This window comes from Lagenorhynchus albirostris, chromosome 12 (assembly GCF_949774975.1).
Source record: "Lagenorhynchus albirostris chromosome 12, mLagAlb1.1, whole genome shotgun sequence".
Taxonomy (NCBI): domain Eukaryota; kingdom Metazoa; phylum Chordata; class Mammalia; order Artiodactyla; family Delphinidae; genus Lagenorhynchus; species Lagenorhynchus albirostris.
Window position 1 is genome coordinate 78,801,612 of NC_083106.1, and position 15,917 is coordinate 78,817,528.

Sequence of the window (15,917 nt, forward strand, 5' to 3'; positions counted from 1 at the left end):
GGCGGCTGCCCCAGTTTTCCCCTGGTGGCCATGGTGATAGGAAGCCCACAATCTGGGCCGACTGCACGTGAGGACAGATTGTATTATCTCAATCCGAATTCATTTATTTTTCCCTAGGTTTTGCTTTACCCACTTTGTCCTTCTTTTGAAATACAAGGAGTTGGGCCAGTCTGCGGTCACGGTCTCATGGAGATTAGGTGATGAAAGAAAGGAGGAAAAAAAAAAAGATAATGATAAACAAGAAATAAACCAAAAACATGTCCCAATCTGGCTTTCAGACGCTCAGAGGAACAGAAATGACGTGTGGACAGAATACTGGGGAGGAAGCATGTTTAGGGGCATTCTTCTCTGCCACCTTCACAACGAAGCAGGGAAGATTTCTTGGTTGTGTCAGACACCACTGGAGGTTTTCTCCCAAGAGCTGATCCCCAAACAGAAACCCTCACATCTCTCCAGTCACACCCCCTGCCCCGTCCCCTGACCTACTCGCCGTGGAGGAGTCTGGCCGCAGACCAGGTGCTGGATGCCGACTGGCAACTCCAGCGCCTGCTCTCCTCACCAGTGGTCATTTCAGGCGTGAGACCCAGTTTTGCCACATAAGACGTGACTGGACCGTTTTCCTCACAACCTAGGGCGGTCCCCCCTTTGCCTGTCAAAGCGCCGTGTGTGGGGGAGGTGCTCGTAGCCATCCGGCTGCCAGCCTGGAGGAAGCAGCACACAGACCACAGCTGGGCAGAGCGGAAGGAGAGAGCCGAGAGCAGGGGAGCCAGGGCGCCTGCCTCCTGGTTGGGAGCTGTCCCGCCTCTGACCTTCTCTTCACGTAGTGTTGATGATACATTTCCCTACTGGTTAAGGTAGTGGAGCCTGCTTCTCTGTGCCCCGCAGCCAAAGGCACCCTAGCGGGTACCCTGGCTGAAGGAGAAAGGCAAAGAAGAGAAGTGAAGAGAGAAGAGCTCCTTGCAGTGCCTGGAACAAGGGAACGGGCCTCAGGGACCCCCATGATCGGCAGGCATTTTGCCTCTTTGCCCCCCAGCCTCTGCTCGGGGACCCCTGCACCCAAGGCTGCTAGTCTTTATCATGAACTAGAGCAGCCAGCACGAGCCCTGAGGGCTTCCCACAAGAACTGATGTGTTTCCTTGAGCAGCAACAATGTTACACATGTTAAGACATGCATGTTACATGCAGTATTCGAGACAGATTTTTTTTTTTCACGCTCTACAGGGTGGAGCCACCTCCAGCTACTGCCTTATCTCTGTCGAGATTTTCGTGCTCTTTGATGCAACTCTGAAAGGCATTCCCAGTATAGCAGGGTCCGTCAGGACAGCCTCTTTGATAGCAACCTAACTAGTCACCAGAAACCTCGGCTTGCCCCTAGCTCTCCCTAATTTCATCCTTTGGGCTCTGCTGCCTGGCATTCCTTGGACTTGCTTCCGCCACGTTCCATGTGCTCGTCTGTGCTGATGGCTGTCCATCTCCTGATACCACCTTCTGCATCTGGAAACAGACCTCAGATGGCCTCACGGTTTGCCTCCCTCCTTGGGTGACAGATGCAGGCCAGATGGCTGTGATCCTGAGCCTCTGCCAGGTGCTTGATTGACACAGAGACGGGTCATCTAAAGGCCGTTTCCCAATTTGCCGAATCTTCCACTCTCTTTTTTTTTTTGCGGTACGCGGCCCTCTCACTGTTGTGGCCTCTCCCGTTGTGGAGCACAGGCTCCGGACGTGCAGGCTCAGTGGCCATGGCTCACGGGTCCAGCCGCTCCGCGGCATGTGGGATCCTTCCGGACCGGGGCACGAACCCGTGTCCCCTGCATCGGCAGGCGGACTCTCAACCACTGTGCCACCAGGGAAGCCCCGAATCTTCCACTCTTTGAAGACAATGCAGTTCAGAGGTTTGGCAGCTGAGGTTGGGAGAAGGAGGGGTAGGCCAGTGGCAAAGTCGAATGGTTTCTAAGGGAGGGGGATCTGGCCAACTGAAGATGGAAGAGCAACAGTGCGAAAAAGGAGAAATGAAAGATGCTTAAAGGGAAACCGATACAACATCTGAGGGCGCAGCTTTGAACGTGTCCTCCAGGAGGGCTGGGAAATCAGATGGTCTGGGTGTGCCAAGGCTGCCCTGCTCACGGCTTAGATCTGGGCAGCTCTCAGCTCCCTCATTCACAAGATGGGGATCACGACTTGCCTCCCTCATAGGGTTATTGGAAGAATTAAATGAAATCATCGAAGTAAAGCATTCAGAACAGTGCCAGCCAATAAACGTTACTTTCATCATTATTATTCTTGTATATTAAAATACAAATATTTTTAAACCACCTAATTTATTTTATTTTTAAAATGAAAACTGTACATATTTAAAGTGTACACCATGATGACTTGATATACATATACATATAGTGAAATGAAATTGTGGTATAAATTATACAATGGAGTATTACTCATCCTTGAAAAAGAAAGATATCCTGCCATTTGTAACAAGATGGATGAACGTGGAGGCCATTATGCCAATTGAAATAAGCCAGACACAGAAGGCTACAAAATGCAAGATCACACACTCATTATATATGGAATCTAAAAAAGTCATATCCTACCTAAATTCTGAGATTGTAAGAAGAGGCTTAAATACTACTGATTGACTAGTGGAACATTTCTATCTCTTATTATTAGATTTATAAACTAAAACTACTATTCATATCATATTGGTCAAAATCAGTTTGCTATGGCAGGCAACACCACCCTAGTCCCTTACAGTTTACTTTCTTCCTTTTGTTCTTTGTAAATTTCTGGTGACAGCATCTGCCTGTTACTGTCCACTTCTCTGGTACACATGGATGTGGAATTTAAAATTGTGTCCTTTAAAATGTAACATGTAAATTTCATCAAAAATGATAGCAAATAAAAACAACATGCAATACTTAATAACCTTTTGTAAGAGTCATTAAATTATAACAATAATACCATCTGTAGTAAAGGCTATCAGATTTGGGAAGAATCATTAAAATTTACAGATTAACCTTAAATTTCTTTAGTTTTCCTATTATGGTGTCTTTTAGTTAACAGGCTCATTATTTTCCAAATGTAAGTTAGTTATTAACCTCAAGGCCAGTCTGAATTTCTATTTTTCTCTCTGCTATTCATCCACTCTCCCTGAGCTGTTAATGGGCATTGAAATGCCTAAAATATGTAAAGGGAAAACAGAAGTAGAAAAAAAAGAGCCCCAGAAGCGAATGAGCAAATAGATCCAGAATAATTGGGAGTTGGATGCAGTATTATATATTATTTTCTATGGGTAATAAGTGGATTTTAGAAATACTTAAAACATATAGAGGCACTATATATAAAAATGTATAAATTGAAGTCTACATTTATTTGATAGCTACTTCAGTTTTCTTTTTCTATAAAAAGTGAATTTCTGTTTTCCCAACATCTAACCATGAGGTAAATCAGAGGTCAAGGTTCTGGGCTACTGTACGGAGCAAGGAGTCAGGAGTCATGGTCTCTTGCGGGTGGGCGGCCAACAAAGCTACTTCAACAGGACAGCAGTCGGCCTCCTGTCACTTGGGGGACTCAGAACCAATTCAGACAGGTATCAACCAGGGAAAAGCAATTCCCTTCTAACCAAAGAGAACTGCACTTGTACGAGATGAGGTAGAAAATGCGTGGTAGGAGACCTTTCCAATTTGTGGTTTGGAAGAGAACAGGACTTCTGTTTCTATTTGTCTGACCTCTGAGACATCTTTGCAGTAACTGAAAAGAGTGTGATGGATAGTGCTGACTCTAGGAGTCTTTGAAAAATGCTTGCCCTCTGGCCAAACATACAAGTAGAATTCATTTTCCATATTCAGAATCTGGATTGTCTGACTTTTATATTTAGATGTGCTCAGCCAACCGTAAGGACCTCACAGCACGGAAGCGATGCTTTCTGAAGCCCATGTTGGAAGGGTAAGGACCCGCTGTGGCAATACATGCGTTTCCAGTGCGTGTGGACCCAGGGCGAGGGTTGGAGCTGTGTGCACCCCCGGGGATGCTGTGCTGTGAGTTTGCAGGGGCTCCGGTATGGGCTGAATGGCATCCCGACAAATTCCATGTGCTGAAGTCCCGGCCCTCAGTCCCTGAGAATTCAGAGACAGGGTCTTGAAAGAGATAATGAAGTTAAAATGAGGTCATCTGAGTGGGTTCTAATCCAATATGACTGGTGTCCTTATAAGAGGAGGAAATCTGGACACAGACATGCACAGAGGGAAGAAGTGGAGACACAGGGAGAAGGTGGCCATCTGTGACCCAAGGAGATCTCAGACTTGTAGCCTCCGGAACTGTGAGAAAATAAGTTTCTGTTGTTTAAGCCACCCAGTCTGTGGTACTTTGTTATGGCAGCCCTGGAGCCTAATACAGTTCTATTCGTAGTAGGAGCTGTCAAACCTCATTAGACAGTCCACGTCTACCCTCGGTGAAGGCTAGTCCCCGGCACCGAGACCAGGAGGAACGCCACCTAAGGAGAGGGGTTTGGTGGCCACCAGTTAGACCAAGGGCCCCCAGAGTGAGGGAGAGGAAAAGGGCAGTGTCTGAGAGGAGGACCTGACTTTTTAATAGAAAATCCTCTTCTGCCTTTTTATCACAAAAGCTTTACATGTTCATTGTAGAAATAATAGGAAATACAGATGAACAACATGAAGAAACAAAATATAACTCTGATCTTACCTCTTGGAGGTAACTGTTCATTCATTGTTATAAATCTTTCCAGAACTTTTACTATAAATATATGAATTTACACACACATCCACACACAGCCAAGATGGAATAATTTACTTTTTGTGATCCTTTATCTATTTCAATAATTTTAGACTTATAGCATCTTTTCTAACGTCTGCTACTTCATTATATCGACTGTATCCTAGAAATGGAATTGGTGGGTGGGAGGCGTCCAAGCTTAGGCAGATGTAAAGGCCTCTTGATATCTGTTGCCAACTTGCCTTCCAGAAATCATGTGTCCATTTATATCTGGCAAGTCTATTTTGAGTGCTACACAAGCCTTGTAACTGCTAACTCTTGACTCAGCTGTTCATGGGCTTTCAGCCAATTCCTAGGGAGGAGAGTGCGGAGACCAGAGGACACTGAGATCTGTGCCGCCAGTGACTCGGGACACTGGGGGCTTGGTGTAGGGCTGGGAGGGGTGTCCGGTGCTGGGGGGAGCACTTCCCACCTTAGCACAGCGGCAGGAGGAGGGCACCTGACGGGTCAAGTGTGCAGCCCAGATGGCAGCTGCGAGCTCTGCCAGGAGGGCCTGTGCCGGGTCAGCCACTGGGCGCTGCTGGGAGAGCCTGACGTTCCCGGGTGTGAAGTGTGAGGAGGGAACTCCGGGGGCATCCCTGAGAGTGGAGGGCAGCCCCACGAGCTCTGAATGGGCTGGGAGGGCCGGGGGCCGAGGGCGCCTGAGGTCACTGTGGGCCCGGGTTGTTACTTTTATCCCGCTGCCTGGGAGCACGCAGGTTCTGCTCGGGAGTGCACACAGCGGGGCTGATGGCCTTTGCGGGCTTTTCCGTGTTAATGGAAGATGCGATTTGACTTTGGTTCTTTGCCCAGGATAAGAGATCCTGGGGGGCGTTCTTAAAAGGAAAGCCAAGCTAATCTTAAATGAAGAACAAAATGTTTTACTTCATAAACCTTGAAATTATATGGCACTCAATAAAACGTGTTGGCAAGTAAGCTTCTGCCACAAAATCTGATAAATAAAATAGGTTAATGCCTCTCAGGAGAAGAACCTGAATTCCACTTATCATTAGATAGAACTTTCAGTGAGAACCTCTCTAACAAAAATGAGCAATGGTCTCTGATTTAGGGGAGAACAGAGCCTAGCAGAAAAGGAACCGCATCCTCACTGGGTCCAGAAAGGCTCCGGCCCCTTCTCCCTGTGTCTCAAGGTTCCCGAGCATCTGGCCATCTTCGGGCCTTTGCAGGTCAGACATGTCCTGTGCATCTGAAGCACAGTCCTGTTGACCTGATACGCACCTCGCCTGAGAAATAACGATATGCTGGAGATATGAGTGAAGAATTAACAACACTGTGTCTGACTTCCCTGAAACATAGACTTAGCTGTCAAAGTTGCTTCCAAAAGTAAACTTCTGTACACTCGCCCAAAGCAGGGAATAAATTTCCAAGAAAACAAACAGTTCTTCCCCTGGGGTTGACTCCTTCCTTCTGCGATTGGCACCGGAGAGAATTAACCACTCATCATCTCGAGCGTACAGTGAAACGGTTACGGAGAAAAGGGACGGGCTTACCATCTGCCACCGGCTTGGGCTGGGAGCTCTTGAGCCGCAGCGAGGGCCGGAAGCGGGTGCGGTCGTTGAAGCTCCAGCTCTTCTGCACTTTGGTGGGGCTGCCCTCGGTGGTGATGTCCGTGCTGGGGGACCGCCTGTCGCCCAGCGAGGCCTGCCTGCTCTTGACGCTCTGGCCCCGCGGGCTCGCCATGCGTACGCGCTCCTTGAAGCTGAGCTTCTGGCTGCGGGCGGAGCACAGGGCAGCGTTAGCACGTTTTGGGCAGTGCCGTCCACCCACGTGGGTAAATGCTCGGATGAAACTGCATACGACCATGTACTTCAGTACACAGAATGTTCTTAGCAAGTAGGGGCACAGCGATACAGTTTTCCCTTATTGCAAATTTAAGCTTTATTGAACCTCTCTGTTTGCATTCAAGTCCGTCTCATTCCACAGTTTTGCACACCCTTCCTGGATTCAACGAAGCCTGAGACCAAGCACAGCGGTTTGTGCACAATGACACTGGAAAGACCAGAGAACTGGTTTGGTGTTCGCCTTAGAAACAGATTTTAGATTTAACCTCAACTTTTGAGACCTAAAAAAAAAGGTTTTGTTTTTTGTTTTTTTCTGCGGGGGGCGGGGAGCATATCTCTTTGTAATTTCTAAAACATTTGTACGGGAAAATGGGGATGACAGTTACACATGCACATGTATCTACGGGCTGCATGCATTTTATACTCCAGGCAAGATTACGATTTCCACATCCATGCAGTCTCAGAGTGGCTGGCGGCACTGCAAACAATATTAAACATACGACACTTAACACCACGTTCATTCTGGTGAGACAAAAACCACACAAGGTAGAACAAACACAGCTTATAATGAACGAGATGACTGACTGATGGAATGAGATGCTGTGTTCACCAGCAGTTTCCTGATATTCGACAGGTTATTGATTTGCTTGGCAGCTCCTGGTAAGTTATATTTGTTCACGTTCAGTTCTCAGACACCAGCTAGGCCTGAACTGAGGTTGGTTGATAAAGGAAGTGTTAACAAGGCAGCAAAACACAGAGTGCACCTCCGGGCCCTCCTGAGCACGGGTCGGGCGTGAAGGGCTGGGAAGGGCAGACTGCAATCAGAGACCTGGATTGGAGGCCTCGCCTCTAGCTTGAAGATAAAAATAGCAACATAGCTGAGGGACTTCTGTGGGCATCAGATGAACTGTATGAAGCTTTGTGGACCCAGTCTGTTTGTGTTCTTGTTCATTTATAAACTACTGTGCTATTCATTAGAAAGTGACGCCATGGGGGGAGGGATAAATTGGGATATTAACATACACACACTACTATATGTGGAGCCCTACGTCAAGGACACCCTACATCAAGGACACAGAACAAAAACTCCAGAATTAACCGAGCCCCCATAGCAACTGTTGCCACGGTCTCTCCTAATCTAAACTGGACAGCCCCCATCCCACCCCGACTCCATACTAGGCAAAATATTCACCATGTAGTAACCTTGTATCCTCCTGACCAATCACCTAATGCCATCCTGCCAGCAGGAATTTTCTTTGTCCTGAGGCTATAAAGGTTGGCTACTAGCGCACAAAGGGGGTCGGCTCTCCCTGGTCTCTCAGGGAGTGGGCCCGCGGGATTCGCAGCGCCCCTCACCATCTCTGCTGTTTGTTCTCAATAAACTCACTCTCTTCTAAAATTCTTCAGGTCTGAACATTCTTCTTCCAACCCGCGCTCGGACCACGACATTTTGGTGGCCTGTACGGGGACATCTCCTCCCCCACCTCCTCTCCTCATTCCTTGGGACCTCTGTGAACAGGCAAGCTTCCGTGAAAGCAACAGAGGAACTCTGGCCAGGGCCACACCCTGGTGTGTTCCGAAGGCTCCACGGCTCGCTTTGCCCCAGTAACTGCCGCCCAGAACAGGTGAGGGTCCCTCTGTCTTCCTCCTGACTGCGGACTAGGCCGATTGATATTATGCGGGCACAGGTCAGGCATTTAAAAGTCATTAGGGCGCTTGCCGCTTTAAGACTCCTGTGAAAGGATAAGGGGGTCACGGAACAGACCAGGCTGTTAGCGCATCTGCCCCCAGCAAGACAACTTCCGTGCACCGTGAGGCACGTATTGGTTCAAACAGAACACTGAGCCCCCTCCCCTTGGCCGCCGCCTTCCCGGCAGGACTACAAGGCCGATTCCTCAGCCTGTCTTCTCTGTTACACTTTCACCTTTTTCTCCGTCCAGATTGACTTACAGGAGCCTAAGTGTTGCCTCTGAGCCATCCTGGGAGTGCTTTTCACATTTCAGGGCATCGCCAAGCGGTGAGTCACCCGGTGGGTCCCGGGAATCTCTCTCTCTTTTCTTTCTTCCCTGCCCGAGTCGCATGGTGCCTCAGTCGCACGCTCACGGTCAGACGCGATTGTTGGGACGGTCGGCCCATTTTGTGCCTTAGTCACATGGAGAGATCACCGGGACAAAGGGGACGCCTCTCTGTCAGCTGGTGACTCTCAGTACCCCCTTTCTACGGCGTACAGGCTAAGAATGGGTTCTGCTATGTCTCGGGAGCCTCCCTCAGACTCACCCGTCGGCTGTATCCTCAGAAACGGGAAAAATTTGACCCTGAAAATCTCAAATAGAAGAGGCTCATTTTCTTTTGTAACACGGCTTGGCCCCAGTATAAACTGGGGGACCGAGAACAGTGGCCCCCTAATGGCACACTAAATTATAACACGATCCTCCAACTTGATCTCTTTTGGCGGAAACAAGGAGAGGACTCAGAGGTTCCTTACGTCCAGACCTTTATGGCCCGTAGTCAGCATCCGGAGCCGAGGGACTCATGCCGCACGTGTCTTTCTGTTGCCGCCTTATCCCCCCGGCCCCCCGTCTCCCTCTCCAGCAGATCTCTTAGATGACCCTCTACTCGACCTCTCCTGTCCCCCGCCCCATGAACCCCCTGCTTCAGCCCCCGACTCCATCTCAACCCACAGCTCCCCATCAGCCACCCCCTTATCAGGGCGAAAGCCCCTCTCCCCTCCCCACACAAGATCCAGGCCTGCCCAACGCCAGGAAGTAGCAAATGGAGACATGGGCACTATTAGAGTCCATGTTCCCTTTCCCATCTCTGACATTTCCCAAATTCAAAACAAGTTAGGTTCCTTCAGTCAGGATGGCCACAGTATTCTTTAGACTCCAGAGAAAACTGGTTAAGATAAAAATTTTTTGAGATTGCAAAAGGGGTTTCTTTTTGCATGTGCAGTTAGAAAAGCTAGTCTGGGGCTCCCCTGGTGGTGCAGTGGTTGAGAGTCCGCCTGCCAATGCAGGGCACATGGGTTCGTGCCCCGGTCTGGGAAGATCCCACATGCCGCGGAGTGGCTGGGCCTGTGAGCCATGGCCGCTGAGCCTGCGCGTCCGGAGCCTGTGCTCCGCAATGGGAGAGGCCACAACAGTGAGAGGCCCGCATACCACAAAAAAAAAAAAAGAAAAAGCTAGTCTGTTGAAATAGTTTTTTCAGAATCCTGACCCTGAGAGAACAAAAATATGCCTAGGAAAAAGTCTGAAGTTAACTCTTATCATGTCCTTGAGCTACAAATACAGCCCACTTTGCCTGAGACTTCAGCCTTGGGTTAATTAGTAGAACTTCAAGCCAAGGGGAGAAAAAAAAAAAGAGGCGAAGAGACATTTTAAATCTCAAGTGGAAACTATGAGATCTCTGATGGCCTGGATATATGTTTATGTCTCAGTATGTGTCTGTGTCTTTGGATAATATTGCTGAGGTTAATTTGTAAATGAGCTCCATTTAATTGGCTTAAAAGAAAAGTAAGCACTTACAAAATAAAACAATTCTAAAACAAGAAAAATTAAGCTAAATTTCAGGTTCACGTGAACTGGGAAATAGTCAATATTAAATTAATACCTGGTGTTAATGTTTTTGTTTGTTGATCTAATTAATATAGACATGTCTTGAGCCATCAACATTAAGTTTAATACTTTTATTGTGACTAGCTTTAATATAAACTAAATAAGATCTTATTATATCTGTTGCAAATTTGTCAGCAATGAAAATAACTCAATGTGAAGAAACTTTTTTTTTTTTTTTTTGCAGTATGCGGGCCTCTCACTGTTGTGGCCTCTCCCATTGCGGAGCACAGGCTCCGGACGCGCAGGCTCAGCGGCCATGGCTCACGGGCCCAGCCACTCCGCGGCATGTGGGATCTTCCCGGACCGGGGCACGAACCCGTGTCCCCTGCATCGGTAGGTGGACTCTCAACCACTGCGCCACCAGGGAAGCCCAATGTAAAGAAACTTTTAAGAAAAGAAAATACAAATAAGGTAAGAGTTTTGGGTGAACCTTTTAGGAATAATTATGTTTTAGAAATGTCTACTTAAGAATAATCTCTCCAGATATTCGACAACTTAAAACATTTAGAGTTGTGCTAAATTAAGTGAAAGGATGGAAGTTTATTAAATAACTAGGCCATTTCCAAATAAAATAAGATACTGAAACATTAATTACTGAACATTGGCTTCCTTTTACAGAGAAACAAAAGGTTTGGAACTATTAAAAAAATGTGTTTGGTGCCACACTGAGATATTTTCTATAAGAAAGCACATTCTTAAAAAATTATTATTTGGATGTATGTTTACCAATCTACAGAGTGCTGACATAAAGGACAGTTCATGGTTGCTTAAGGAAAGTAGGATGTATGTTTTTAGTAAAAAAAGGTATGAGGAATGGAATTACATTTTATTAAGAAAAAAGGAAGTAGGTCTAATTTAGAGTTGACTGCTCCTGAATGGAAAAATAAAGTGAGAGATACAGAAAGTGATAGAAACTTTTGTGAAAAGTGGCCCCTGAGGAAAGAGTTTTATGCATGGTCAGGACTGACTAAGTTTATAATGAATTTAATTAAGTAAATGAATTTTAAAAGTAAGCTGGTGCAAAACTTGAATTTGGCTTTTCTTTCTGTTAAGAGGACAAGTTTTCTTAAAATGTTGAACTGCCTCTGATAACAGATTTTAAATTTCTTTACCTCTTAAGTGATCTGTTCTGTACTTGCCTTTGAAATCTTTTATTGTTACCTTGGCTAAGTAAATAACTATTGCTTCCTTAAGTGCTGTGTTCCACAACAGTAACCAAGTTACTTTGTTAATTTTATTGTGATCAGATTTTAAACGTGCCTTCTTACCATGCCTTCATAAGTCTTTTGTCATTATAGACACAGTTTCACTCTAATGCCTTTGCAAAAATGCTTCCTCTTCAAGAAGATTTATAAAAAGGACTTTTGAATAAATACAAGTTTCTGACTTTCAGACTATAATGCCAAACTTGGTAAGAAACTGAAGAATTCGAATGAAAAACCTGTTGGCTTCATAAAGCTGTTAACAAAAAGGATTAATTAGCAAGGACTGAATGAACTGGTAAATGTGGTTATAATATTCTATAATTATAGAAAATTTGCATTCTATCTGAAAAATTACTGGTTTGAATCTCTGTTTTCCAGGTGTAAGGAAAACCTTCCCCTCAAACAAATTCTGACTTACGGTAATTTGGTAAATTATACCTTTGTGAGCAAAACTGAAACATTTACCTCTTGCCTCTGTCTGCTTCCTCCAGAGATGGGAAACTCTTAGGTTCCCAGCAGCTTTATCAGATACATTAGGAAGGCTACCTCACTAACAGGTACAGAGATCTCAAGGTATTTTGGGAACCTTGAAAAGGGAGTTTTTCACCTAGATCTGGTAAGCGAAATCTGTGACAGGCCCTTGGTGTGAATTTCCTAGCCCTGAGAGGTCTTTTAAAAGTTCAGTCTGAGACTCCTTATAAAAATTTCTGCATGCAGAAAGCCTATATGATCAGTTATATAAATCATCAGGCCAAGCTTAGTGAGACCAGGCTGAAATATCGTTCTCGCTCTGTTAAGAGAACAAAGTTTTCTTGGAATGTTGCTTTTAATAACAGACTATGTAAATTTCTTTGCCTTTAAGCAATTTGTATTTACTTTTAAAATCTTTTGTTACTTTGGTAAATAAATATTATTTCACAATGATCTATGAAGATCTTGGCACACATAGATAAAGTTCATTCTGCTTCTACAAAAATCAACCCCTCACTGCCAGACTTTTGCCATCCTGATGTCCTTAAAACATGGCAACAGTCTATTCCTAAACCAGGGAATTTACAATGGGTAAACAATAGCTGTCAATCAGTCAGGGCTATGGAAAATCCAAGAGGGCTGCTTGGCTTTTTCCAGCTCCCTGACAAACCTCGTTTTTCATTTGATGGGGTAAAGCCTTCCCTGGCTGCAGGGTTAATGCCCTCACAATGAGAAAAAAAAAATTACGTTTCACTGAATATTAAATTCTAGTTTTGTTAATTAAGGTCTGTGTTACCGAGACTCACTTCCCAGATAGTTCCTTGATGTTATGTTATATTGCTAAAAAGTTTAATTGAATTATTAAAGGACACTCTAGTTTGTTTCTAAAGCTTATCTCAGTAATCTATTTTCAGATGAAGATCAGATGCCCCAAACCTACAATCGGGATTATGCATACTGGAAAAGACATAATTTAAAGGACTGTCTGCAAGCTGGATGGATGGGGACCCGTTTTGGGCTGGCTAAATGGCTTTCTTTGTAACTATACCCTCAATTTTAATCAGACTAGCCTGGAGTGGGGTCCCTGGTCAGAGGAGGATGAATATGATGTATTGCATGAAGGTAATTTCACTTTATGTTGGGGAAATTCAAGGAAAAATGCGACTAAGAAATATATTAATGAAGACCATATCCCCATAAATAGCTTGGCATTGGGAACTAAATATGTGGGGATTGGTGTGACCACCAGACGCTTACTTAGTTTAACCTCCCGACAAGACTCTCCTCCAAAATATAACACAATTCAACTAACATTCAGGAATTTGTTATGCCAATCCCCCGGTCACACTCATAATCAGTCAGAGCCCGGATTCTCCCCTTTATGTATAGATGATTACTTCCTTGGAGTCTGGCCTTCCCAATCTAATCCTAGGCCGTGGGACCCCAGTCTATTTCCAGAGGAAAACTCCCAAAAGGTCAGGGCCTGGCTCTGGGGACCCACACGGGGGTATCCTTGAGGGGCACCGGATTTTCATCTCTATGCAGTAACGGGGTCTATCTGGATCTTCCCACACTTTGGAGGGGCCCCTGCACAATGACTGCTGTGGTCCCAGAGGCGACCATTATGACTACAAAGGATTTAGCTTCCTCAGGAGGGGCTCCCAACTTGGGTCCTTCCTCGAGGAGGCCTTAAGACCTGTCCCAGAGAGACAAAAACGAGCCACTGATTGGGGGGGGAGGGGGATGCTTATGATAATCCAATTCTTGATCAGCCCGAAATAATATGCAGCATCTTCAGAGGGCTCTCCTGGTTTGCAGGCGTACCCCTCTCAGAGAGGAGTGTTCTCCACTTCACCATCACGGTCCAGGAACCTTGGAAGGCTGAGGTACTAAGGAACAGCAGTCAGCCCCAGGCTCTCCGGCCGAGGGGGTTTTACAAAACAGGCGGGCCCTTAGTGTTATAACAGCTGAGGCGGGGGGTGTCTGTGCCCTACTAAACCAGACAGGCTGCTTCTATATTAATACCTCCGGCCAGGCTGAAGAGGACCTTCAGATTCTAAAGAAAAACATCAAATTAATAGAAGATTTAAAAGAGAGAGCAGGACAGGGCCCCAGCTGGCTTTCCAGCCTCCTCTCCTCTCTGGGGATCCAGATATGGACGTGGTTATTGCCCTTGTTGGGACCATTAATCCTGATAGCCTCTGTTTTGTTGCTTGGCCCCTGTATTATTAACACATTATCTAAGTTCGTCTCCCGACAGGTTCAAAAGATTCAATTCCAGGTGGTGCTACAACAAGGATACCAGCCAGTTGGCACAAGGACTACGTTGGAACAAGCCGCCTTATCATTCCACGGACTCTCATCTCCCTCCGTAAATACACCCTGACAGAGAGCGGGCACTGGGCCTCAGGGCCCCATGACGCCCCGGCCAGCAGGAAGAAGCTAGGAACGGTCATCGCCCCTTTCCCCAGTGACCTGGGCTCCTATGGCCCGAGATGGGGATAGGCAGATAGTTACTCATGAGCAGGGTGTTAAGGGGCCAAAGATTTGGCCCACAAATAAAAAGATGGGAGAATGTAGAGCCCTGCATCAAGGACACCCTACATCAAGGACACAGGACAAAAACTCCGGCATTAACCGAGCCCCCATAGCAACTCCTGCCATGGTCTCTCCTAATCTAAACTGGACAGCCCCCATCCCACCCCGACTCCATACTAGGCAAAATATTCACCATGTAGTAACCTTGTATCCTCCTGACCAATCACCTAATGCCATCCTGCCAGCAGGAATTTTCTTTGTCTTGAGGCTATAAAGGTTGGCTACTAGCCCACAAAGGGGGTCGGCTCTCCCTGGTCTCTCAGGGAGTGGGCCCGCGGGATTCGCAGCGCCCCTCACCATCTCTGCTGTTTGTTCTCAATAAACTCACTCTCTTCTAAAATACCTCATGTCTGGAAATTCTTTTTCCAACCTGTGCTCGGACCACAACACTATACATGAAATAGACAGCTAATAAGAACCTACTGTACAGCACAGGGAACTCTACTCAATACTCTGTAATAACCTATATCGGAAAAGAATCTAAAAGAGTGGATATATGTATAGGTATAACTGATTCACTTTGCTGTACACCTGAAACTAACACAACATCGTAAATCAACTCTACTCCAACAAAAATATTATAAAATCCACTTCCATTTTTAAGCCAAAAAAATAGTGATGCTGCTACAGAGTGAGGGGCCCAGGGTTCTCCAGGCCTGAAGCAGTGGACAGGAAGGGTCTGAGGCCCACAGTCTGGCTGCAGCCTTTGTGGGACGTGGAGGCAGCATTCTCACAGATACGGATTATCCGAGACCAAGTGGAGGCCCTTTCTCTTCCACTTTCCGCCACGTCCACTGTCCCCAGCTGCAGTGTGCAAACAGCAGATGTGTTGAGTGGATCTGTGCTGTGTAGGTAACAAGAACAGTAACGCTGATTCTTCCATGCCTAGTTGCTTAACAAATGATGTTCTAAAAAGACACCACGTTGTGTGTGTGTTTACGTGAAAACACATCAAACAATGACCTGTGCTGGTCAGCAGGTCCTGGTAATGATATAAACACTCTGGCCATGCAGCTGACAGCTCCGATCCGAAGGGCAGACACAGCTGAGCGGCCGGACTGAAGGCACATGCAGAGAGCAGGCAGGCGGGTTGACACGGGAGTCAGCAGTTCAGGGCTCTTAAGACAATCCCATCAGGCAAGGCTTTCTCTGTACTTGACCAATGTGTGATTACATGGTGGATTCACTCAGCAATAGCAATAATAACATCGTAATGCTGCATCTTCTTATTCCCAGGCTAGGTTCTCCATGTCATCCAAAACTCACAACATCTAAACAAATCCTCAAAGGGATGGTGCTCAAAGTGTCTACTCTTTTCAAGCTTGTTTTTTTAATAGTAAAAATTTCAAACCTCTTTTCAGTTTCGGCCAATCTGTTCCATCATTTAAATTTATGATGATCTGGTTCAGGAACACACCACTGCACCTTTATTTAGAATAACGAATGGCTCGTCAACAGAGCTG

General features: G+C 46.1%; 1 protein-coding gene across 5 annotated transcripts in view; it reads right to left on the bottom strand.

The window, feature by feature from the left end:
• The window catches only part of KCNQ5 (potassium voltage-gated channel subfamily Q member 5), a 583,808-nt gene that overhangs the window by 55,472 nt on the left and 512,419 nt on the right, over window positions 1-15,917 (bottom strand). For all 5 annotated transcript variants that reach the window (XM_060168259.1, XM_060168258.1, XM_060168257.1 and 2 more), the window contains one exon: window positions 6,276-6,496. In XM_060168259.1, the coding sequence (XP_060024242.1) occupies window positions 6,276-6,496 (221 nt within the window). The remainder of the gene's footprint in view (window positions 1-6,275; window positions 6,497-15,917) is intronic.